This window comes from Toxorhynchites rutilus, chromosome 2 (assembly GCF_029784135.1).
Source record: "Toxorhynchites rutilus septentrionalis strain SRP chromosome 2, ASM2978413v1, whole genome shotgun sequence".
Taxonomy (NCBI): Eukaryota; Metazoa; Arthropoda; class Insecta; order Diptera; family Culicidae; genus Toxorhynchites; species Toxorhynchites rutilus.
Window position 1 is genome coordinate 86,673,190 of NC_073745.1, and position 25,586 is coordinate 86,698,775.

Consider the following 25,586-nt stretch of genomic DNA (forward strand, 5'->3'; position numbering starts at 1 on the left):
CAGGAAAGTTGGAAACAATCAGAAACCAACGATCTTAAAAAACCACTTGATGGATAAATAGAAGAACATCTCTCCGGAGTACAGCCAAAAAGCGTATTTGCTGGCTCAGAAACAGAAAATTTAATGATCGATTGGAAAAGTCACCAGCCTCCAGAAACAGCCAAAGGAACTTGCAATTAACAAGGATTACCAATTATTATGAGGAAACTAATTGCTCGTGTATCACGAGGGCAAGAATGAATCATCAATCAATCATCTTCAACAAAACCATCCATCGGTCCTTTTAAGGCTCTCACAAATGTCTGCTGAAGAGTTTGCAATTTTCAATGCAGTGTAAGTAATATCCAAAACAATAAAAAGCAAATTTATTTTTATAGCTTTCTGCCAAAAGGAACTTGGAATTCAGAAACTCAGGAGCGTGTTCGGACTTATTAGTGACTTTTTCCGATATATCATTTGATTTTCGTGAATTCAAGCATTGCTTCCGGATTAAGATGGACAGCGTATTTCAAGCCGGATTTAACGAAGATATTTTCCAGTAATGAGAGCTGTGTTTTCCGGTGAAAATTGAAAATTTGTTCCGCAGCGGATGATGTTGACGACACTACTCTACCGATTCGGCTCGGATTTCCTGTTGCTCTTCTGTGAAAGATGCGGCATAGTATAATTTGTGGATTATTTCTTTGGAAAACGGGGTTTATGAGAGAGTTGGAAATGTAATTTTGCTAAGAGATGTTGAAAAACTACTTGGTTATTCAATAAGTTCAGTGTTTCAGTTTCGTTCCAGACAGCGAGCAATTAACAGTCAATGTCAATGTTGTGAGTAAATTTGTCAATTCACTCAAATTTGCTTTTTTTTTTGCTTTGCGAATTGTTTGCTTGAGCATGTATTCATTGTCCCTTGTCAGTGCTAGAAAATATTTGTACTAAAGAGTGCATTCTTAAATTTGTATAATGTTTGTTCTCGCCGGCACCACGCTTGATGATACTGTACTTCCTAGCGACAGCTCGGTGTAATTCACCGTCCACCAATGTTCGAATACACCAAGGAATTGATTTCGAAAACCCTGCAATCTTCATTGTTTTAACTGAATCGAATGAGATCACGTGTAAAAATGCACCAGATCGAGCCGTTTGTTTGAGAACATGGCAAAATGTCAAATAATAAAAAATCCGATGGAATCTCATCGAAATCATATCGATTCAGAAGTGGGCACTTAGTTTGTCACTGTTTTCTTTTGATTATTTTTTTTTTGTTTTTATTTTAAGTAAAAACTTTTGTCTTTCAGTATTCCATAAGTGAAACTTTAAAAGAATGTAATAAATAAGATATCAAAAAGAATTACGGAATGTTTACTTCAAGTTGAACCAAATAAATGAAAGAAATTCAAAAAACGATCGGATGAGCATTTTGTTTCAACTATCAGTGTACTGATGATAACGCCGACTTTCGTCATGCTCAGAGCGTTTCCCATGCAAAACTTTCAGGCTATGTCTACACAAGTGGCCGATGGTAGAGGTTCTCATAAGCGCCGAGGCTTCTTATTACTTATATTCTATGGAAAACAAGAAACTTTCCACTATTGCTCACCAGGCCGTAACTTACCCCGTTCAACAACTCCCGGCTAGGCACGAGTTGTTAACTGTGATTCACTCACTGGCTGGCTCGGCCCTCCATAACCCTATTCTTAGTCAGAGCAGACAACCCATGGAAGAGTGATTCGTGTAAAAGGCAGAAAAATCGCACCGCGCGTTCACCCTCCCCCTCTCTTCCTTCATTATCACATAACAAGTTTCTGTTCGACTTGTTTTTATTTTTACTTACGATTGCATTCCCCACTGGCTGGGCCGCATGGCTGCGTCATCTGTGTGCTCTCCACCGCTCGGCGAATAGCATGCCGTCGGCACGTAGAGGAGATGTGTCTCAAATGCGCCTGCCGGGCAATTTGACCCGCCTGATTTTCTCGTAAGTGCTCCCGTGGCCGGGTGGTTAGCGTCATAACTAACATGCCGGGTGTTCGGGTTCGATTCCCGTTCTGGTCGGGGGAATTTTTCGTCAAAGAAATTTTCTCCGACTTGCACTGTGATCACGCGTATTCTAGAGCTTGCCACTCAGAATGCATTCAAGGCGTGTTATTTGGCATAGAAATCTCAACTAAGTACTAATAAAAATGACGCAAGTAATACTACGTTGAGACGGCGAAGTTCCTCTTGGAACGTTAGTGCCATTGAAGAAGAAGAAGAAGATTTTCTCGTAAACCAGCAAGAATAGAAATACAATGAATATAGGCAATCGTGCTAGTCAATGGTAGAATCCTACCATGCAAGTTTTATATTTGTAACATGCTTTAAAAAAATATGAAAAATAATTTTCTTTGGAAGCGATTTTCGATGTAATTTTCTACATCATTTCTATAAGGTTTTTGTTGCTTGAAACCGATTCAGAGGCGATAACTGTGGGTCATATTTATTGAGTCGAGTTCCCAGTGAATGTCTAAGATGAAGAAAATGGTAGGAAAGGATTCATTTCCTTCTCAATTTGATATTTTCCGCATCAGCTTACAATCGGGCAGTATGGCATACCCTCAAATGACCTCAGTATGTTTTCACAAAATTAAATGTCTTCAAAACGAAAACATGTCTTCACATCTGGCATCTATATTATGTGCTCAGAGATTGCAGAAAAACAAGAGCGCGAACTGCAAAACTAATGCACGAATACTGGGAGAACACGCTCACCGGAGAAACGGTTTCTTCTCTTCGCTGGTGGGCATGAAGGGAATAGATAGATAGAATCTCTTACGTAGTATGCTGAGAACGTCCGATACACACGTATGCTCTTTTTCTGACCATAAAGCGGTCACGGCGCGAATTTGCCTTCCCCAATCAGGCCGCAAGCCTGGTCGTGGCTATTGGTCTCTTCATACCCACTTACTGACATCGAACAACATACACGAGTTCCAGGTGCAATGGCAATACTGGACCCGTCGGCGCCGAGAGTATACATCATGGATGCAGTGGTGGCTGTCGTACGCTAAACCCAAAATAAAATCTTTTTTCCGTGGAAAATCGAAGGCCGCCTTCGATGATTTCCTTCAACAACATCAACGGATGTACGCTGAATTAAGGCGCGCGTACGATGGCTATTACCGTAATCCTGCAATGTTAGCGACTATAAACTGGTTGAAAGCGAAAATGTTAACGCAACTTTACGCAAGCATTCGTTCGCATAAATGAACCGTTTATCTGTGGAGAGCCTATCTCAATGTTCCAGCTAGGCGAAAGGCATAGGAAAAAAACAATCATCACACAACTACGTGACGAAGACGACCAGCTGATCGAAGATGCTGATGCGATAGAGCGGTACATGTTCGATTTCTACAAATCACTATATGTTACGGGTCAGACGGAAAGAGATGAAGAAAACACATTCGAGTGCCCGAGAGTGATTCCAGAGAACGATCCCGTAAGTGAATCTTGTATGGATGAAATAACTCCGTCCGATATTATCACTGCCATCAAGACAAGCAGCCCGAACAAGTCTCCCGGCAAAGACTCTCTGCCACGAGAGTTTTACCTCAAAACGTTTGATGTCATCTGGAGAGAACTTACTCTCGTTATAAATGAAGCACTGTCAGGGAACTTTCCGGCAGAATTTGTTGACGGTGTGATCGTCCTCGTGAAAAAGAAGGGGAATGATCAAACGGTACATGCATACAGACCGATCTCGTTACTCAACTTTGATTATAAAATACTCTCCCGCATTCTTAAGAAGCGTCTGAGTGCCCATCATGTGCTTACCGACAGCCAAAAATGCTCGAATTCCGGCCGAAACATTTTTCAGGCCACTCTCGCTCTCAAGGATCGCATCGCTCGTCTGATTAAATGTAAACAACGTGGTTTACTGCCAGCTTTCGATCTCCGTCACGCTTTCGATCTTGTTGATCGGGATTTTCTTTTTCGGAACATGTGCTCGCTCGGGTTCAATCCGAATCTCGTACATTTACTCGTCAAAATCGGAGATTTGTCTTTCTCACGCATATTGATAAACGGGCGTCTTTCGGTAGCATTCCCCATCGAAAGGTCGGTTCGTCAGGGAGATCCACTCTCCATGCACCTCTTCGTAATTTATTTGCACCCATTGCTCAAACGACTCGAGGAGATATGTGGTTCTGACCTCGTTGTTGCGTACGCCGATGATGTTTCGGTAATAAGCACGTGTAGTACAAAAATGGGTAGTATACGAGATGCATTCCAACGCTTCGAGAGAGTCTCTGGAGCAATTTTAAGTTTAGAGAAATCTGTTTCGATCTCGGTGGGCTACACTGACGACATGCCACTCACCATGCCGTGGCTGCCAAACGCCAATACCGTTCGCATTTTGGGAGTAACCTTCGCTAACTCCATACGGATGATGAATAAGCTAAATTGGGATGCGCTTGTATGTACATTCTCTCGGCAAGTTTATCTCCAATCGTATCGTACGCTAACTTTGCATCAAAAAGTGACACTACTCAATACATTCATAACGTCGAAGTTATGGTATCTCGCATCCATTCTTACACCGACTGCCGCGCATACGGCAAAGCTGACAGCGACTATGAGAACGTTTCTGTGGCGAGGAATCGTGGCACGAGTGCCAATGCAACAGCTGGCGCGTAGCAGAGAAGCAGGTGGTTTGAAATTGCAGTTGCCTGCTTTTAAATGCAAGGCGTTACTGTTGAATAGACACTTGAATGATATAGCGTCACTTCCCTTTTATATGTCCTTCCTTTCCCAGCGAAATCCTACCCCTCCTGCAGATTGTCCTTGCTTAAAAGTTATCCTTTCATTTTTCCCAAATCTCCCTCCACATATCCAACAAAATCCTTCCGCCGATACTATACAAAACCATTACATCGAACAAACTGAAATACCGAAAGTTACTCGTGAGTATCCAGCAGTGAACTGGAGACACATTTGGAAGAACATTACGCTTCGAAAGCTGACCTCGAGTGAACGGAGTACTCTTTTCTTGTTGACCCATAGAAAGCTTGAGCATAGAAAATTGATGTACCGAATGAATAGAACCGATGGTGAGAGCTGTTTGTTCTGTAACATTGGATGCGAAACATTAGAACACAAACTGAGCGAGTGCGTACGGGTGGAGCCAGCTTGGAGACTATTGCAGCGAAAATTAATTACTCTGCTCAATGGATGGCGCAGACTCTCAATAGGGGAGCTTTTGAGACCTCAATTGAGGATCAAAAAAATTGTAATTCTCAAAATGTTTGTAAAATATGTAACTATTATTATGCAATGTAGTAACGTAATTGATATAGCTAGTTTAGAATTTGAACTCGAAACGACATTCGAGTAATTATTTTGTAATTATTCTTTAGAACTTTTTGAAATAAACTGTTTGAACATTGACAAAAAAAAAAATAATTCATACAAGCTGTTTCTCCGAGCTTTATAGTCTCTGAGAGGAACTACTTAGGAGCATACTATACTTCTGCTGGGCCATTTAACACGATATGATTGGGAATTTCGAATTTGGGCGCCTTACAAAATAAAATTCGTAGCACTTTTGTTATTCAGTATCCAAAATACAGAACGATTACAGATGGTTGAGGGTTAACTAATCTACGTACTGACGTTGTTGTTACCTTAAATTTTAAGAGCACGGTCAAGATAAATCCATTCTCGCTTAGGGGGTGCGTATTACACACTTCTCCTATACGTGCGTATAAAGAACCAATGACCACAATAAAACCATAAACCCACAAAGATAACCCAGAAGGAGGAGAGAGAAAGATAGTCTGACAGACAAGAGAAACACACATTCAACAACAACAACTTGGCCATTCATCCAAGCAAGTGGCGGTGCTTACGGAAGACTGGGGACTGACAGCGAGAGTACCCCACATATAAATCACACAAAATGGCGTTCGTTCGGAAAACTTGTTTCCCTCGGCTGCCTCGGTAGCCAGGAAACAATAATAACGAGACTACACAAGTCAGAGACGGATATTTAGCTTTTTTCATCATTAGTTTTTTCACTAATTTTTATTTCAATTTGTTTGTTTTTTTTTGTTCATTTTTTTTTTGCTTCACTTTTCATTCAATGGTTTATTTTTATCCTATACAACAGGGGAGTTCCTTAAGTTATTACAATTAAAGTTTTGGATTTCACAGTATTTTTTGTTTTGTTTCTTTTTTTCTGCCGCTGTGTTCAACCGCTAGTTCATAATTTGTCCTACACAACTCATCTGAAAGTTAGTTTGGATTCGTGTATGAATGTGTATGTGTGTGTGTGTTTGTTTGTGATAGTATGTGTGGGACTGAAAAATTCAAGTTCATTACAAAAAATGGAAAACAACACATTCACAATCAATACATTTTGTTTTTGTCTATTTTTGTTTTTATTTTCGTGTTTCAACGCTGAACGAAACCAAAAATTTGCTATTTCGGTCGTTTAAATTTCAAAATTCACATCTAGCTTTTCACAAGTCTCGTCCGAAGGGAGAAAAAAAATTGCCTACAATATGCTTTTTTTGGGTTGTTGATCCAACCATTCCGGATTCATTCGTTCATCCTCATGTGGTTATTGTGTTATTTTTGCCTACGTTTTGTTTTACATTTCCGCCATTTTGCGTCGGAAATTGATTTTCCTAATGTGTTTTTTTTTCTCGTATGATTCGTATTGTTCTGTTATTTTTAGCTTTCACAATTGATACAATGGAAACATTATACATATATTTACAGGTGACGAAAAAATCTCGAAGTCTCTCGGTCTCTAAAGCGGAGTGTGTGGGTGTGTTGGTGTTCATGTGTGTGTGTGTGTTTGTGTATGAGTTTTGTGTTCTTCTTCTGTTTCACTTTTTCCGTTTCTACCAGAACTACCCTGTTCTCGCTTTGCTTACGATTTTTTTCATACCTTCCCCCAATTTATTATATTTTTACACGCTACCGCCGCATTCGCATGTGCGCCACTTGGCGACGATATAATCGATACTAAGAATTTTAATCTTTCATGCTCGCTAAAAGTTTACAGTTGCATACGATATTCATTCAATTAGGTACCAAGGAACATTGTTATTGTTGCTGTTTGCTGAATTATTTATCAAACTAATGCGGAGTAAACGAAACAAAGTTGCTCTAAATTCATTCATTTTTTTCAGTCTGTCATACTCGATTCGTCCGAAGAATAAATAAGTGTGTACGCGTGAGTTTATGTGTGTGTTTGTTGGTTTGTGTCTATGTGTTTTCGATACTAGTGTAAATGTTTTTGTTGTTGTTATGTATGGTGAGAGATAGGTGTGCGATTAACGTATTCATTCCTATTTGTTTTCTATTGTTTGTTTCTATTTCTTAAAAAAAGGTTGGTGATAATTAAATGCATTGTTCTTTGAATAACCGCTACCAGTTATCGGTATTATTACTTTCTGTTTCTGTTTTGTTTTCGATAAATACCATTCTAGCCTACGTGTGATTACCTCTATTACCACATTTCATCAGCAGCAGCTGCTGCTGCGTTTCTAGCAGTTCTGTGTTTTTGTTTTGTTTTACCTCTATGTTGCTTGATTTGAGTAGAAAGAGACTAACGGGTTCGCAACTGTACACTGTGTGTATGGGTTTACTGCTCGCTAGATATTAACTGTTTTGTTTTGCTGTTGTTTACATTTTGTTGATTTTTTTCCTTCACACAACAACTCTGTTTTGTGTGCTGTAGCTTTTGTTTTTTTTTTACGGAACGGAATTTTTTGTAGTATTGTTGTTGTTTGTTTTGCATGCTTCCACATCGAGATTGTTTTGTTAAAAAGTTTGAACATTGCAAAGTTATCTTTCTTGGAATCGCTTTTTTTTTGTTGTATTTTGTATTTTTCTACTATTTTTTATCATCGTTTCAAACGGTTTACAACTACACACAAAGAGACTACATGATTCCTATTTTACATCATCTCTTATTTGATGATTTCTGGGTAGAGGTTTTTTGCGCTCTCGTGGGGCTTTTGGTCACAATAATATATATGCGAGAAGGTAGGCAATCGAAAAAAAGACAATTGCAAGAACGAACGTTAGTCACAAATCTGTCGGCGAACACTTGACTCCGGTTTTGATTCAGTGCAGCAAACGCGAAAGTGATACGTGTTTTCGAATTATTTTTATTTTCACAGTCTGCTGTTTTCATAGCATGAATAGAATCTCAACGCCGCTTGTCGATGAGTCAAATCTGGAGAAGTGTTGCAAATATGGATATATCGATAAAGATACCACTGTATGGAAATGTATGGAATCTGACTTTTCGAATTCGTTTGTTAAAATGCTTTGTTCGAAGATCAAAAAATTCACGTATCGCTCTCACGATTGCCACACTGGAACACGTTGTTGGGAATACGGAACCAATTTCTGTTTTGTTTTCTCTGGAAGGACAAATTTGTGTTTGTGTATATTCTGTAGAACCATTTTCACACAGGAAAAAAAACTGCGTATTTTTCGCAATTAAATAAATTTTATTTATAATTTTTTTCGGTTCCAACGAAACACGCTAGCGCTACAAAACATAAAAAAACTGAAACTTTGGATAGCAATTTTATTGTTCCTTTAATTGGCCTAATTTTTTTTTTGGACAGAAAATAGTTTCCTTCGCTCAGCTCACTGGTTGGATGCTTTCTGTTGTTTTTTTTTCTTTCATTTGTTTGTTTCTCTTGCGTTCGGGAAAATCCTAAAACGGATTGTGTTATGCTCTAAATCGCTAGGTTTTCGGTAGTAATATAATAGTAGCACTATGCTTGCGCCTTTCTTTCCTCTCTCTGTGCCTGATTTCCTCTACAATAAGAAAAAATTGAGCAAAAGAAGGAGAAATTATAATAATATAGGAAAATTAAGTGAGGATGAGGGGGGCGATTAGAAACAACAGTGGAAATTAATTCGATTCTAGCTAGTATACATTGTATAATATGTACTCGTTTTTTTTCTGTGTGTGTATGAGTTAGTTCCTCATGTGTTTCCTCGCGGAGACTGTATCAAAAGGAAATGAAAGTTTAGTTTTTTAGGAGTGCAATTTGATATACACATTTACATCTGACACGATGGCGTTACCGGAGGGGGAGTAGGAAAGTGTTTTTGCTTAGTTAGGGGAGGGGATGAAGATTTATCAACAATGGGGAGAGAACAACTATTTCTAGATCTGAGAGATAGATTCAAAACTTTCAGTACATGAGAAAATTTCTAAACTGTTATTTTGTTTATTTGAAAAGCCTATCTAAACAACACGTGCGATTCTATTTTTCTTGCCTCACAAGCACACTTATTTCGATGAGTTTTGTTTTGTTTTTATTTCCTTTTTGCTCGGTGAGTTGAGAAAGAGGGGGATGAGCGATTCTTTGATGATATGAATCAGCCGATAGTGCGGTTATGTTCAATTTTCAAGCTTTACTTCTGTGCTTCCTATTCCATCTCTGTGAGGTTGGTGATTTTCGTCCACTGTACGAGCGAGAGGCGTTATAAAAGTGTGTAAATAGCCAGGTATTCAAGTCTCTTATCAGTCTATTGAAATGTAAAAGGAGCCTTGTTGTAACTGGGATGACACTAATGCAATCCCACCAGTGTCAATCAATGGCGTCTAGCATAGGGCTCAACAGTAATAAAATCAGTGCTGCGCTACATCTGGTTTCCATATTATCTAGTGGTTAGGATATCCAGCTCTCACCATGAAGACCCGTGATGGGAACTCCGCGGTTGCCCTAAACTATTCGCGATTGTGATTCCGGATTCTCAATGAATTAAGTTTTAGGTTAGACTACCTGAAACTGTGTGTGACTGGGAAGCTTTTGTCACCAGAAACCAGAAGTTATCTGGCTTCTACGAAACAGAACTATTTTCACTCCCATTCAACAATTTTTGGGAGAAAAAAGGAATGAAAACATAAACAGATCTATTCCAACTCGCCCACCAATCCTTCACACGAAAAGAGAAGAGAATTGGGGCGGAATCGAAACCAAATCAGAATATGCATTGACACAAAATTACATAACCCTATCTCCTCCCAAACTACCCGCACGAAAAAAAGACATTTTGATTGCCGCAAAGGTTGAAATATCAACGCAACTGTTACCGGCTGACTCATCTGTCTCCCGCCACTTTCTAGAACATTCAAGCGCGGGGTTCATTCAACGGGCGTGTAAAGTGGAACACACAACACGTTCCCCGACGGAACAGCCAGCTCGAGCCCAGCGAATGTTTTGATTCCAAAGCGCTCACAAACAAACGCACACACTGATGCGGGATGAGAGATGGAAAATCAACAAATGAACCTTTCTTTAATTCTTCAACTCATCCCTTCTCAAGCCAGCCAGACTCTCAGTCCACGGACCGAGGCCAGCGAAAAGTTGTTTTCCCGCACCGCGCCGCGCGCTGACAACGACGACGACATTCAAAGTGCGCGCACTCGGCGATGTCGTATTTATAAACATAAATAAACGGCGGCCATTTTGAATATTTTGCGCGCCTCCGTTTCGTGAGACAGTGCGCAGCAGTATACAAACCGCACGTCATCGTTGTCGTCTATCGCCTCCTCGGATGTTGTTTTTTTGCTAACTCGCTTGTTTGCTTGCTCTACGTGAGTGAGTGTGAGTGCGGGAGGAAAACCTTCAACAATTTCCTTCCAAAATACGGCAGCGGTGGTGGCGGCGAAAAGGTGGTTATGGCCATCGAAATGGTCTGGTCTGTTTTGATGATTTTAAATGGGTCGAGTGCGGCGCTATTACCGATCACGGTCATTCTTGAAACCCGCGCGTTCAATCGATTTGCTGAACATTGCCCGCTATTGCATCATCCAAACGCCGAATATAAACACTGTGGCGTGTTTCACACGTAAAAGGTCAAACAGTGGATCTGTTTTTTTTTGCTATGTAGTGAATGACACACCCGCCGAGGCGACAAGTCTAATCCGCATGAGTAGTGATGTCCGCTAATCGTTTGATTAATCGAATAATTGAATACTTTCTACAAAAATCGAGGGCGAAGACATTTCAGGTGATCTCGTATGATGAAAAGAAATTCAATCTGGACAGAATAGCTTTACACTTGTAGGAAGTAACAACAAGTCACGCATTGTTAAAAACGAGAAAATAGAAGATTTTCTCAGCGATTATACGGACTTTTCTGTATCAGGAGTCTCATTCTTCTACCCATCATCAGATTCTAGTAAGTTTTATTGCGTTGAAAGTCACACATTTCGATTATATTGAAAAATGAACTTGGTTCACTCTAGCTGAAGCGATCTGTGAAAAATACTGGTCTTCAGTGTGAGTGATCGCAAAATGTACTATTTGCGATAAGTTCAAAATTTCGAAAACGAGAGCGTTACGTTTGTGGTGTCATGATTTGAAAGTTTATACCTTTTTGCCGGCTGAACGAAGTGATATGACAATCACTTTAGGAAAATAAAAGGTGTATGTGTGAGATTTGTTACTTATTAATCCAAAAACTTCTTTCCATAGATAAAAAGCTGCTTCGAAAGCAAACTATTGAAATCACAAAAATCTAGAAATATTGGCGAAAACATAACGATCTCTAAATAGGCGATATAAAAGTCCATCGAGATCAAGACTCAGTGGTTGATGTCTGTCTTCCTTAGAAGCACTATAAATAGTGCTCTCGCCCTGTGCATTCTCTTCCATCCCAAAAAATCCAGTTTGAAAAACTAAACGCATGGCTTTGAAAAATTGCTGAAATTTGTGTTCTGAGAGTATCACACATGAGCTGAGGGCGATCGATTTATTTTTATTGATTTCAAAGCATCATACATTATCCTTATCGATCAGAATTGAGACGCCATTATCGGCAGGATTCAGACGCCACCAAAACATGTTGAAATGTTGTGATATTCAAAATACACGAGATCGCATTTGAAGTTTCTATTCAACTCCCGCTCTTAATGTAAAAACAGCTTCCACTATGGTTTTAAGAACTTAAACAACAAATTCCTTCACGTGGACCGTATCTTTGGAGAAGTCACACTAACAGTGATGCTCTACTTCGTTATATTGCAATATTTTCAGGAATACGCTTCTAGCTATTGGGTTGTCCATCAAGTGCGTGTGCGCAACTAATGATAATTGTAGATAATTGAGACGCTGATCAAAAATAATCCTCGGTATGCGACATACCAATTAACAGGTTCCTTTCAAGTATCTAGGTTCATGAACACCTGACGAAGCTTGATTACATGAGTTCTACAATTTTTGACCGAAAAACATTAAATGGTACGCATCTCCATCAACGACTCGCTTTTTTAAATGCAAAATGCTTTTTTAAATGCTCACAGTTTGAAGCAAATGAAGCTTCTACCAAGCAACTAACGATAAATCCCAACAAGTACTAATAGCAGCTAAACAAATCGAAAGCGGTCTACGATAAACTATCATAATTAGGAGAATTTCGATTCGTTGGATTTTTTGACCAGGTTTTTTGGCGAGGAAACAAAGAAGTTCTGCGATGATGGATTTTGCGAGTTGCGTGAAGGATGACGAAAGATTGTGAAACATAACAGCACACATAGAATCGAATAAATGTATATCTGAAATATGTTTCTTTCCATTTTTTCCTAAAAATCGGCATGATTCTTCCACTATTCAATATTTTCGAAGATCTATGAAGTTGAACGAAGAAAGATCATTGATAGATGAAACGCGGGGACTTATTATTGAAGATCAGACGAGCAAAGATTTTGCAATAGTAAACTGGTCTCAGTGAGATGATGAATATGCGGATCAGTTAAGTGAACGGCATCAGATATTAGACACTGACTTGCGGTTACCAGTTTGATCGGCAATTTTGGAGTTGAACTCGCCAAAACTACATAACATAACACAACATGTGTACATTCTCAAAGACATGATAATATCCATATTGATTTTTTTACTCCTGCTGTTTTGTTTCGAGATTCAACATTTATCAAAGAATTCCAATAACTGTTTATCCGATATTTCCAAGAAATGGAGAAATGTCCACGTTGTCAACAGGGGGTTCAACCTCTAATGTCCATGCTTTTCCACGAATGGGGAAGGGGAGTGTTTGAAAACGTACTTTTTCTATCCACGTGGTTTGTGAATAGCCCCTCATTGAAGAAAGAAAAAATTGATGAAGATAGAGACGAACGAACTGCAAAGTTTAAAGCCTCTTAAAAACAATAAAATGAAAAAAAAATAATGAAGAGAGAATCGATCAAGTCACTTACACCCCTTTCCTTCTGAGCCCCTCAAGTAATTATAACAGCAGAAAAAAATTCTAGCAAATCAGTAATATTAGTCTAACTAATAATTTCTCTCAGTGTGGCGACGAATCAATTAATCGATTATTTGGGGCGATCAACGATTGAACGATTAATTTCAAAAATCGGACATCGCTATCCGCATGATGCGGATTGCTTGCGAGGACAACACCCCGAAATCGGGGAACTGTTCGGAACTCTCGAGTGGAACCAATTTCGTACTGTTTTACTTTGTGTGCGTGTATGTCTGACGTTATCGATTTTATCCTCCCGAAGATAATGAATAGAACAGATTGGAAGCAAATGAAGCAAATTCGGTTTGAAACGCCGTCGTTTCTAAGAACGCTGACTATCTCTCGGGAACGCTGAAGCTTGAAGTTACGGCTCGTGGACGCTTTCAATTGAACAAAACCGCGCTGAAAATGCAAATGACAATGACCTCGCCGGGGGGGGCACTTCGTTTGGAGGAAGAGAGCAGAAACACTTTCACTTTTTTTTTGCAAGATCCTCTAATTGCGGGAAAAATTCATTCGATTTTTGTACGGACAATAACTTGTTAACAATTTGGAAATAAACTAAACTTTCCTCCTCTTCCTCACTGCTTTTTGTTCGGCCTGAGTGGCTCCCAAATTCTCGATTCGAAAATAAATTATTTTTACAGAAATTCATTCATTGTTTCCTCTACTCTCTTACACGTTCATACATATTTTTTTGTTTTGCTCATAATAGACAACTGAATCCAATACAGGAACACGATTCTCCTGCGCACGTCGTGTGTTCCGTAGTTCTTCATCTACTCTTCGCTCAGCCATAACGCGACGACACATTCATTCTCAACTATACCGTAGTTAACTTATCGAGTACGAATAAAATTATAATAGCGTATCTATATGTGTATCTATGTATGTATAATAGGAGCGATTATTAACTTAGGACTCTAGCGGACACATCATCACGATCGGCGACCGGGACGACTCCTCGTCGCTCTCGTAGAAGTACCGCTGCTTGGGGGACAGACCGTGCTGCAGCCTCCGGACCGCCTCCTTCACCAGGCTGTTGTTCTTCAGCAGCGTCTGGAGGAACTCGTACGGATCGTCTATCGTTTCCTCCTCCTGCTGCTGCTTCTTGCAGGATCGGATGGGTCGCTTGTCGCCATTGCCGCCGCATACCGGCTCGGACCACGATCGGCACGGTATGTGGTAGGGCGAGGGTCGCGAGTTACGCGTTGGCTGATGGGCGGGTTTGGCTTTCAGGCGGAGATTTTCACGGATTTCGTGCACCAGCTCTTCCACGGCTAGCACATCGTTCGTTTGCTTGCTTGGCATCGTACTGCTACCGTTTGCAAGGGAGGTTCTTTCTACCGTCAGCTGCTCGTTGTTTTCAATTATTGCAACCGTTGCAACTATTTTCTTCGGGCAAAAAAACAACGACAACAACAAACGCACAACACTATTTTTGTTAGTTTCTTCTTTCACTCGTCGAAAGCGGCGGTCTGATTGCGTACCGTTATGAGCACTCTTCTCCACCACAATACACCTTCTGCACTCAGGCAACTAACGGCGCTCAAATACCAGCCCCGATGATGTACTCTCCGTTTTCGGATTCGCTTCAACAATCAACACACAGAGTGAAAGGTGAAAACAGCTTCCGTATTGATTTCTCTCTCTCTCTCTTTTTCCGTCGGCTTATTCACTCTTTTTTTCTATTTGTTGCTGTCGTCGATTGCTGAGATCTTAAATCACAAACCACACAAAAACAACGAAGCAACAAAATTTTGATTGCACTTCTTCTGAACTGAGCCCTTTTCTGCTACACAATAGCGAGCGTGGGTGTCCAAAAACACTCGTCTGTACTGTTTGCTGCTCCAACAATCGAGGATACGTGGGTGGGCACAACAACTGCAACAAATCAAATTCGCTTCTTGTCGACGACGAAAAAAACACCCACTCCGAAAATCGCAGCAACCAGCGACGACGGCTGCTCCTCAATTGCGTGCGTGCGTGTGTGTATTCGCCCGGATGTAGTAAACTGTAGTAGACTCCGCTGTGCTTTTTTTTCTTTCTTCTATCAATCAACACACTCCTTCACCACACCCGAACCCGGGATTTGATGCAACTCGGCGAGATTTCTATGAACTCTGGAATCAGGGAGAACCGTCACAACAAAGATCGGTGCTTTTTTCCCTTCTCTCCTCTTTCGGCTGTGGCTAGGCGCGCTTGTACCGATGAATTTGTTTTGCTTTTTCTAAAGCTCCTCTGTTAGAAAACAAAAAAAAACTCGCTTCGCTGGCAAGTGTGTGTGTTGGTGCTATGTATGGGTTTGTGTGTACGTGCGCGCGGATGACCCAGTCGGTCTTTGATCCGTAAATAAACAGTACAGTACTTCTTCTTCTTCTTTCCCTCAACTATTCCTGCTGCTCGCACGCTGATGTGTCCTCCAGCGATTCCGCCGCTCTCAATTACGCGAGATACTATTATTCCACTTTGCAATATTACTAACTTCACAGATTGCTATATATCACTTCTTGAACACTCTCGTCGAACTCTGGGTGCTACTGCTCTCTCCTTTTCTGCGGATTTGTAATCAATTATGTTACGTTTTACTTCGTTTTTCCCTCTCGCTTTGCGACAATATACTCCTCACTCTTCACGGGCAGGTAGAATGTGTGTGAAACTTATATACACAAAAGTATAACAACTTTTTTATTATTATTATTCTGCTATACCTTCACTAGTACTTATTTACAGGGAGCGAATAGCGATGCGAATATGCTATCACCTCGAACGTTTACAGCCGACTGAGAGCGAACGAGCGAATGTTTTTCTTTTTAGCCAGCGCAGAGAAACAAGACACGACGGGCCGATCCCGGCCAATGTTACCCGATGCGAACGAAGAGCCCGCTCACGTTCGCTCTTCCTCGGTCGCATCACACCATCGACACCACCGTCATCGGTGCAGCACTCTGCTACCCATACGTTGTGAGCGCCGAACAATGTTTACATCGGAGGAAAAAAAAAGACGGGTGGGTAATGTCGGGGACATAACCGGAGTGACGTAGGACTATGCAAAGGGGACAGCTTTTGTTAAATATATATTTTAAATATATTGTTTTATTTTCTTCACCTACGTGAATACCTACCTATCTACCTGAAAAATGGATTAGTTTACTGTTTACTCTTTATGAATATGTTAATGGTTCTGAAAAGAACCTTTGGTGTTGTGTTTTTGTTATCACTCGATATCCCCATCTTATTCGACTAAACCTTCCTGTTTAGCGATTTGTTGTCACTCGCCACAGCTTTCACAGTTGGAAAATTTCTTCCCATCCAGCTTGTGACATATTTTACAGTATATTACATTCAATGACACGTCGCATTACCACTACTCAGTGTCGGATTGGAGGTAATTTTAACCTGTAATTGAACATTTGCGATGACAGTGGTACAGTGTCGACTTTCAATGTGGGATCATAATTTGGATCTCTATGTTTACAAAAATGTCCAACTAAATAAGTCACATTACATGTCCGTCCAATTAGCTAAATGTCGAACTAATTGTAGATTACTCTACTTTCAATCTGGAAACAATTTAAGAATTGGTGAAAATTGAATAATCAGGAAAGTCCCCAACTATCAATAAGCTCAGAACAACTGCCAAATTCACATACTCATCAAATCCTGGCAAACAAATTATGAAAACATCAATTTGTGTTTTATTATTATTTTGGATAATGTTTTAGAAAGCATTGAACTTTATTTCCTAAACTCTTTTTTGGAAGGTTTAATGGCCCTGAAAAGCGCCTTGTTTTATGGAATGGTTCCAATTTAGAAAACTTAGTACTCGTGGTTTTGAAAAAAACCATTTCGAACGCCTTCGATGCCGCCTTGTTCTGGATTTGCCACCAAAGCAGTTTGTATAAAGAACAAACTTTTTTCTTCTGCTACCTGATGCCGTTTTGCGATTGCGTTTGCCACTCGCCATTCGCTGCAACTGCCTGTTGTCTTGATGTCCGCCGAACCGAATGTGTTATGTTCCGAACGCAGGTTTTCTTATCGTCGCGAGCAGCTTTGCCAGCTAACTCGATCACTCCGGCGGCCGAAACTATATAACGCCGGCTAGGTGGACTGGTACACAGGTACTAACGCGCTCGACCTAGCTACCTTTTCCGGTGCAATTGGCGGATACACCTACGGGAAATTGCAGACCACCACGGTTCGAGCGAGATTTTGCCTTTCCCTTCTCTTTTCCTCCTTTGCCATATCCAACCATGGCTGCTTGTGTTGGTTTGTTGATGTGAGGTGATGCGAAACGATGTGGTGTACGGTTCGGATGAGAATGATCGTTACGGCAGCGGAGAGGGGATTTTTAAGCTGACTGGCTGGCTCGAGAATTACGCATGTGTGAGACTGCGACCAATGTTTCCCTCATTTTTTTCTTTTTCCTTTCCAATCGTGCTTCATTCTATTTCGCTGCTGCTCTGGTTGCCCGTTTTGATCGGTACGATTTGAGGAGCACAAAATGGACCAATCAAAAATGGGCACATAGTGTATTTGGACAATGCTTGATATTCCACAATTATTCAATTATTTATCTCAAGAAAAATGAAATGTTATTCATTATGATAGATGCGTAGATATATTTCCTATCAATTGATGTAAAAACCTTTGCGATCTATTGAGAAATGCTCGAGTTATAAGCGTTCCAAATCTTGCATTTTTTCCTACTTGTTCAGTGCCTAGATTTCCATTTCACCCCCTATATCTTCCGGTTAGACGTAGTCCTACGTCAAAAGGTCGAGACAATGCTCCTTGCAGTGAGGTGTAGAATTTTTACATACTGTTCCATTCCATTCCAAAATACACCCATACCTCGCTATACGGCCGCTCTTTATATGGCATTTCGCTATAACGGCCCTCTTCAATTCAGGCACATTTTCGATTTAAGGCCAAAAATGTTTCGTTATAATGGCAAAAAAAAATCGAGGATTGGATTGTACAGAAGTGAAAAAATATGCGCGAGACAAAAACTTAAGCAACATACAAATTAGGTATGTATACATACACATATTCCATTTAACATGAAGTTGTTTAATTTTTGTTTATAGATTATTGTTTGTTTTTTATGTATGTATGTTGTATGTATTGTATGTTTTATGTTTATGTTATGTACAGTGACTCAAATCCGTAATCGTACTCCACCATGCAGTCTCTTTTCCCTTCTTTGCAAGTCGAAAACAAGCTTTTGGGACATCCTATTTAAATGAAATTATAGTGTCATACGAGGGTCACTATTTATATTTCGGGAATAGGAACAAAAACAAATAGTTAAGCTGCGAATATATTTTTATTGTATGCGCTTAAACCAATTTTCAAAGCATTTATTCCAATCGACACGAGCCTTTTCTTTTGAGCGATTGTCAAATTATGTGGGATCCAACGTGAACATAATTTTCGCACAACTAACTGTTCATGTAAAATCGCATATATGCTGGTGGAACTAATGCTTAGGGATGCCTCAATCTCACAATAGGTTACATGACGATCTTGCTTAATCATTTCGTGCACAGTATCGATGTTTTCTGGCACTACAGTCGATTTTGGACGACCTTCACGAAACTCGTCGGACAGCGAACTACGACCACGATTGAATTCACTATACCAGCGATACACAGTGGTTTTTGATGGAGCTTCATCGCCAAAAGTCAAATTAAGTTGATTGACGCACTCTTGTTGTGATAATCCACGTCGAAAGTCGTAAAAAATCATCGCACGAAAATGTTCACGATTCAGTTCCAATTTTTTGCCGAGACCAAACTTTCAACTAAATATAAAATAAACAAATAGCGTCCGTATGACAAAATGTTCTGAGTACGTATATCGTCAAAAATGTCAAACTTTACGATGGAACCGTCAGATGGACTCACATGACATCAGTGTTGCCAATTCCCGAAATATAAATAGTGACCCTCGTATGAGAGTTAAAAGGTTTGCATACTGTTTTCAGAATAATGGTTTTTATTTCTCTAAAAATGGCGAATGTGTGTGCCAATGTATGAAAATTGACTCAAACTCATAATCGTACGCTGGTTGAAATCTCTACTCGATTTCGAAGGCGTTGGCCAATTCCCTAATTCCATAATTATTATGGTATCCCTTGTTCATTGCAACTATCTTTAGCTGTCTTTAGATTTATCTACGAGTTTTTTGGTGTATTCGGAAGGTGTATTTATCATTTTTTTCATTAAGTGGTTTTTAAAATAGTTATTTTTAGAAATTTAATGGTTTCTGGTTTTAAATTTTTGATCAAAATGAAATACAAAATAAAAAGATAAAATGCATTTCGAATGATAAACCATGTTACATATTTAACAAATTTGGAACCGATATGATTGAATTTATATTAGAATAATTGATTCCTTATACGGCTTTTCGCTTTGCGTCCGAATTTCGTGGAACGTATCTATGGGTGTACCCCCAATTGACCAGCCGCTGCTCCCACCTTTTCTTATTTTTGACGTAGTATTACGTATATGGGAACATATTGGGGTACATATTGAGAAACGGAAAATCGATCGCATTGCGAAAATTGTCCATTTTCGAACGCCAGATGGCCAGTCATTATCTGATGGGTTCACAAGATATTTGCGTCAAACGATTTAGGCATTCCTTAGCCATTTATTACATTGATGAAAATTCTATGTTATACGGAACTAACTATTAAACAATTGAAAAATGTCAAGCGTTATCTACATGAAAATCTCGCGTTCTAATCGACCCCAGTTGCTCATTTAATACGAATATGGGACTATGCAATTATGCGTTTGGTTTGATTTTCAGCCGCCCTAAATCCCTCGTTTTGGTTCGTCGAATTCATGCTCCCCAGTTTCGTCGTCTAAAAGGAGCAAGCGATGATTAGTTTTGCCGAGCTGCAAGTATAGAAGCCTGAATGCCTGAATGCTTCGGATTGTCCGATTTGGATCAAGTATGCACCTTTTTGTTGTAAAATTTATTGCCATTCTAAAGATAGCTTCACCATGCCTCTCTCAAAGTAGTTTTGGTCCTTATTGGCGAAAAACTCTAGCAATCGATTTTTAACAATCTTCTCTTGATCCCAATTTCGCATCACCAATGAAGTTTTGCAATGCGATAAAAAGGTGATAATCGCTTGGTGTTTGTTCATAAAAGACTATTATTGTTTATTTTCATCGAATTCATTCTAAAAAAAAGTATAAATTCACTTTTTGTTTCCTAAATAATTCAAATATGTGTAATCAGGGTGGATATTCGTGGATATATCCAAAAATTTTAATAAAAGAAAATTTGTGTGGCAAATTTCGAGTCAAATCGGTAGCTAATATTCAGTATGACCACCTCCATTTCGGATCACTTTGAAAACATGATTTGGCGTCGAGTCGACAGCTTTTAAAGTGTTACCATATTGATTATAGCCCAACACTCCTGAATTACTGCCTTGAGACTGGAAATTTGTCAAATTGTCATCCGTTTGCATAGACCATCTCGGCCAAGATTCTCCATAGGTTCTCTATGGGATTGCAATCGACTGCAAGCAGGTCATTCAAGAAGCGGAATGTCCTTCTCGGCAAACCATGCTTTCGATTGCTTGGAAACGTGGATCTATGCATAATCCTGCTGAAAAAACGTCATCCTCGGTAGCGTTATTCTCAATATGGCCAATCAAAACGTCCTCCAATAATTGAAGATACTTTTCGGAGTTCATTCGAGTGAAAATGGAACAAATGGGAAGCTTGTTGTGATAGGAAACGGTTCCCCACACTGTCAAATTCCCGCCCCCAAAGTTTCGCTTCGATCTCACGACATGCCGTTGACTTAAATTGTACCAATAGCAACTGTAACAGTCCGGACCATCCAAATCTTTTTTCGCCGGAAAATACAACATTTCTCTATTCTAGTTTCTATTCCATGTATTGCCGGGCGAAAATGAGATAGTTCTTCTTATGGGTGGCGGTCAGTTTCGACTTCCCTTGAAGTTTCTTCCACATGATGTTTGGTGACTCATTCAAGATGCGCGCAACATACCTCTTCGCTACTGGAACAACCGATTCTGCCTTAATGTATGATCAGGACATCGTTTCTTGGTTGCTTCGTGTCTTATTCGACCTTTAAGGCGCAAAGTAACCTTGGTGTTCCCATTTGTTGGTCTTTTATCTCATATTTCTGGCACTATTTAAAGAAATTCCGTACCACTTTCTCAGATCGACCATTTTTTGTTACGATCGAGCTTCTAATCGCTCGATCGTAACAAAAAATGGTCGATCTGAGAAAGTGGTACGGAATTTCTTTAAATAGTGCCAGAAATAATAAAGATATTCAGTGAACTTTTGTTCACTGAATATCTTTATTATTTTCCGCCCATCTTCCTTCAATAGAATACCTTCCGCCATTCCTTTAAATTCTACGTAAATCACTAATCTGACCAACTTCTTATGTTGCACATCTAATATTTATCTTGTAAATTGAACATTCCCAAGTATTTTTTCAAAAAACACAGATAAAGGCTAGGTGATTATGCGAAAACTCGATTTTTAGGCCCTGCGCCTAAACGTATGTTTCGGGAAAAAACGACGTTTGAATGTTTATATCCACCGATGCCGCCTTGTGTGTGTGTGATTGTGACGCACGACCTTTCATTAAAATTGACTTAAATATACTACCACAACAGCAAAAAAGTATCCCGATAAAAAGAACATTCCTTATTGGTTTGTAAGTGTTTCAAGTTTTTTTCAAGTGCGGCTAAACGAATGTCTATCACTGTATATGGTGGATTCATTAAAACATCCCAATCAAGTTCCGGAGTTTCTGGTCTATCGCTGACTTCAAACGGTCCAGTTGTTGACAGTAGAGATCTTAATTTAGTGTGCACTTAAAAAAATGAAGAAAAAAAAATAAAAATTTCAAAAATAATTGAAATTTAAAAAAATTAATTGCACATATTTAGCTGTTACAGTATCGGTACCCCAAACTCCATTCACAATTTCAATGATTTGACTTGCGTTTTCGCCTTTATAAAATCAAAAGTGTAAACTCACAACTGATTGGAACAACAGTTGTGGTCATCAAAAGATTTTTCTAGTGTTTAATATCACCTTTATAACGAGTATAAACTTGAAATTTTATGACCGACATTACGCGAGATATTGATCACTAAAGCCAGCTACCGATAAAATAATACGTTAATTTTTCCCGAACCTAATATTATTTGGCATATTGGTTGCTTCGCGAAATTCCCTTACAACAACCGCATTGCAAAACGTTTAGTATAGCAAGCAATTTTGAAAGAAATGGATAATTCATTTATTAAACAAAAATGGCTAATTAACTTTCCAACATCTTCCTTCGAACGCCATATTTTGATCAGATATTTTCATTTCGAATCACTTTTTTTAATATTCAATTATTTTGGTTACGATCTTATAAAAAATCAATCAAAATTAAGATTGGTCATAGGATGATAAACATTTTGATTTTGAGTCATCTTATAGATACCGTAGGCTAATTTGGCTAATCAGGAATTAACTAAGTGAGCGTGAGTGTGATGTTTTGACATAGAATTGAGCCTTAAAGGGTAAAAAAATTAAACATTGAACGTGTAGGATATAATGAAATATTTCAATCGCTTATAATTCGACCATTCCTTAATAGATTGCAAAAACATTAGCATAAATTGATAGAAAATATTTCGACGCATTTATCATAATAAATAAAATTGTTTTTTGGCTATCAAATATTTGTGATATGTCAAGCATTCCCACGTCAAGAAGTCCCACGTTTTGATTGGCCAAATTTGTGCTCCTCAATTTCAACACTCCAGAAGGGACAACTAGACTAAGTCAAAGAACAGTACATTGCAAGCCGGATGGGAGGATGGAATTTTCCGCCTTTGAGAGCTGAGTTCTCTGGTTGAAAATTCGTTCCACTGCACTCGTTTACATCGTCACTGAAGGAAACATTAGGTAACTATTATCAAAGACGTCAACTTTTTACCTCTCGTAGCTTCTGAAATGTATTGCATTTTTACGTGGAGATTCCTGAAATACTAATGTTTTACTCGTAACATTTTTGTGTGAAAAATCTCGCGATGGATATGTTCTTGGCATGTTAAAAATATAATCTCAATAAAAAAAAGTTTGCAGAACATGTAAATCACGAGAATCTACACACAAAAACATTACGAGTTAAACATTAGTAGTAATTGAAAACACGAAAAACATGAAACTTTTTCCATGTACCACCCCTTCTTCTGATGTATGTATGATTTGTCTGTTATTGTATACATTGTTACTCATATTTTTTGTCAGTATAAAAAAGAACGTTTTTGAGAAAAATATTGTTTCCAGTGGATTTTTTTTTGAATTTGTTTGTTATTTTTTAATGAAAATTCTTCTAATTCTTTATAGAGTATTCAAGTATGCAAGTTGTCACAATGGTCAATGTTTTTTCGCCCACAAAGTTTTACTGCAATCTGATATTGTGCTGCCAACTCCTAAGACAAGTTGGCATGGAATTCATCATATACGTTGGTGGCTAAATAGTTTGGTCTTGCGAGGTGTATCTTGTCGCTTGATCGAATTGTGAAAAATGCCATTGGACCCGAAGAAAACTACAGAACGTGCCAGTAAGGGATGTGTTGGGTAGACTTTGTTTATGTGCATGAAATCTAGTTTTTCTTGAAAGCTTAAAGTTTTCATGTGGCTCGAATGTATCAAGCATCCAATCTCGTTTTCACTTAATCAAACAAACATGTCATTCTACTAACCTCAAGCCATTTGCGCGTCGCAAAAAAATTTTATATGTGCACAATTTTGATAACTGTCATTTTTTCTTCTTCTTAAATGGCACTAACGTTTCTAGCGAAACTTCGCCGTCTCAACGTAGTATTACTATCGTATTTTTTTAAATGAGTACTTAGTTGAGTTTTCTATCCCAAATAACATGCCTTGAATGCATTCTGAGTGGCAAGCTCTAGAATACGTGTGACCAAAGTGCAAGTCAGAGGAAATTTCCTTGACGAAAAATTTCATTTTACATTTCATCATGAATAGACACACAACTGAACAACACATGAAAATTGCAGATTTTCTACGGAAACCATGATTCAGTTCGAGAAACTCTTCGCTCTCTTCATCAATTTTACGGTCGATATAATCGTATATCAGAGCGTTCCATTCGGACAATCATATATCGGCCTTCAGGATCATGTGATTGACCAGCATTGGACTTTTGGTGAGACTAGGTGAAGCCTCTGGTCTACGAGTCACAGCCGCAGACATTTCACGCCTTTGAAGACGAAATAGCCTGATCTATCACTCCATTTCTGCGAAATTTAATCAAAAAATGTACATATCGATTGGACTTCATATGCAAGTAAAAAAGGCAGAAAATTATACTCAGAAGGCAGGCAAATTAATATATATAAACATCATTAATCTGTAGAATTTTGAAAAGTAGTAAAATAAGTACCTGGAATGGGACAAAGATATTGTATAAGTCATAATTGTGTACCATCCTCTAAAGGCTCTCGTTTTAAAACATAATTTGATAGCCAGGTACACAGAATTAGATCGGTTACCTGTCATAACGCCTTAGAGTATTAATTCCATTGAAACGAGTGACCGTCGGAGAACATTTTACCCTGATGCATCCAAAGCTTTTCACAAAGCTTACGTAGTTTCTCGTGCAGTGTATGTTATCAAGAAATGTGAGAGAGACAACGCCTTCTCTAATGACTATCGTGTGGTGTAATCTTTCTAGCACCAAATAGAATAATAGAAAACAGGTCGTTTTTGCACGTTCCTTCAGATGAAAAATATTATCCCCATTTATTTTCGCTGCCAGCGGTGGCTTTACAAACGCATCAGATCAATATGCTTCCACGCTTACAAAGCAATAAAATGGACCCAAATCAGACATTTTATGTTGCAACATACTTAAGATAAGTAATTTACAAAATTTACCGGGTTAGAACAGGATTACTGATTGTTTCCAGATATAGAGATTAACGCAATCGCGAAGTCAATCCAAGGGATGGTTTTCAGTATCGGTTTTGAAGGATTTTTAATTTAGGGTTCTGAGCACAGAAAGACTTAATGATTATGAGACTAAGTGCTGCATATGTGGTTTAAAAGTGGCCAATAGCGGTATGCGCATTTTGTCATTTTGTTGAAACAGAGATTTGGAATCCTCAATATGGTTCATTGTGAAATCTGATATGGTACAGGTGAATCTGATTTGTAAGAACATATCCAAACACCGAAACATTACAAGAATATTCAATTGGAATTCATTCCCAA

General features: G+C 39.0%; 2 protein-coding genes across 4 annotated transcripts in view; both read right to left on the reverse strand.

Annotated features, from left to right (window-relative positions):
* The window catches only part of LOC129770204 (xaa-Pro dipeptidase), a 326,892-nt gene that overhangs the window by 179,296 nt on the left and 122,010 nt on the right, over positions 1 to 25,586 (reverse strand). The gene's annotated exons all lie outside the window — the stretch shown is intronic.
* On the reverse strand, positions 14,188 to 14,583 carry LOC129765897 (uncharacterized). The gene has a single exon (XM_055766336.1). It carries the CDS (start codon positions 14,581 to 14,583, stop codon positions 14,188 to 14,190), a length of 396 nt encoding a protein of 131 aa, XP_055622311.1.

Coding starts and splice junctions, on each gene's coding strand:
- LOC129765897 (XM_055766336.1), bottom strand. CDS start 14,583: ATGCCAAGCAAGCAAACGAACGATGTGCTAGCCGTGGAAGAGCTGGTG.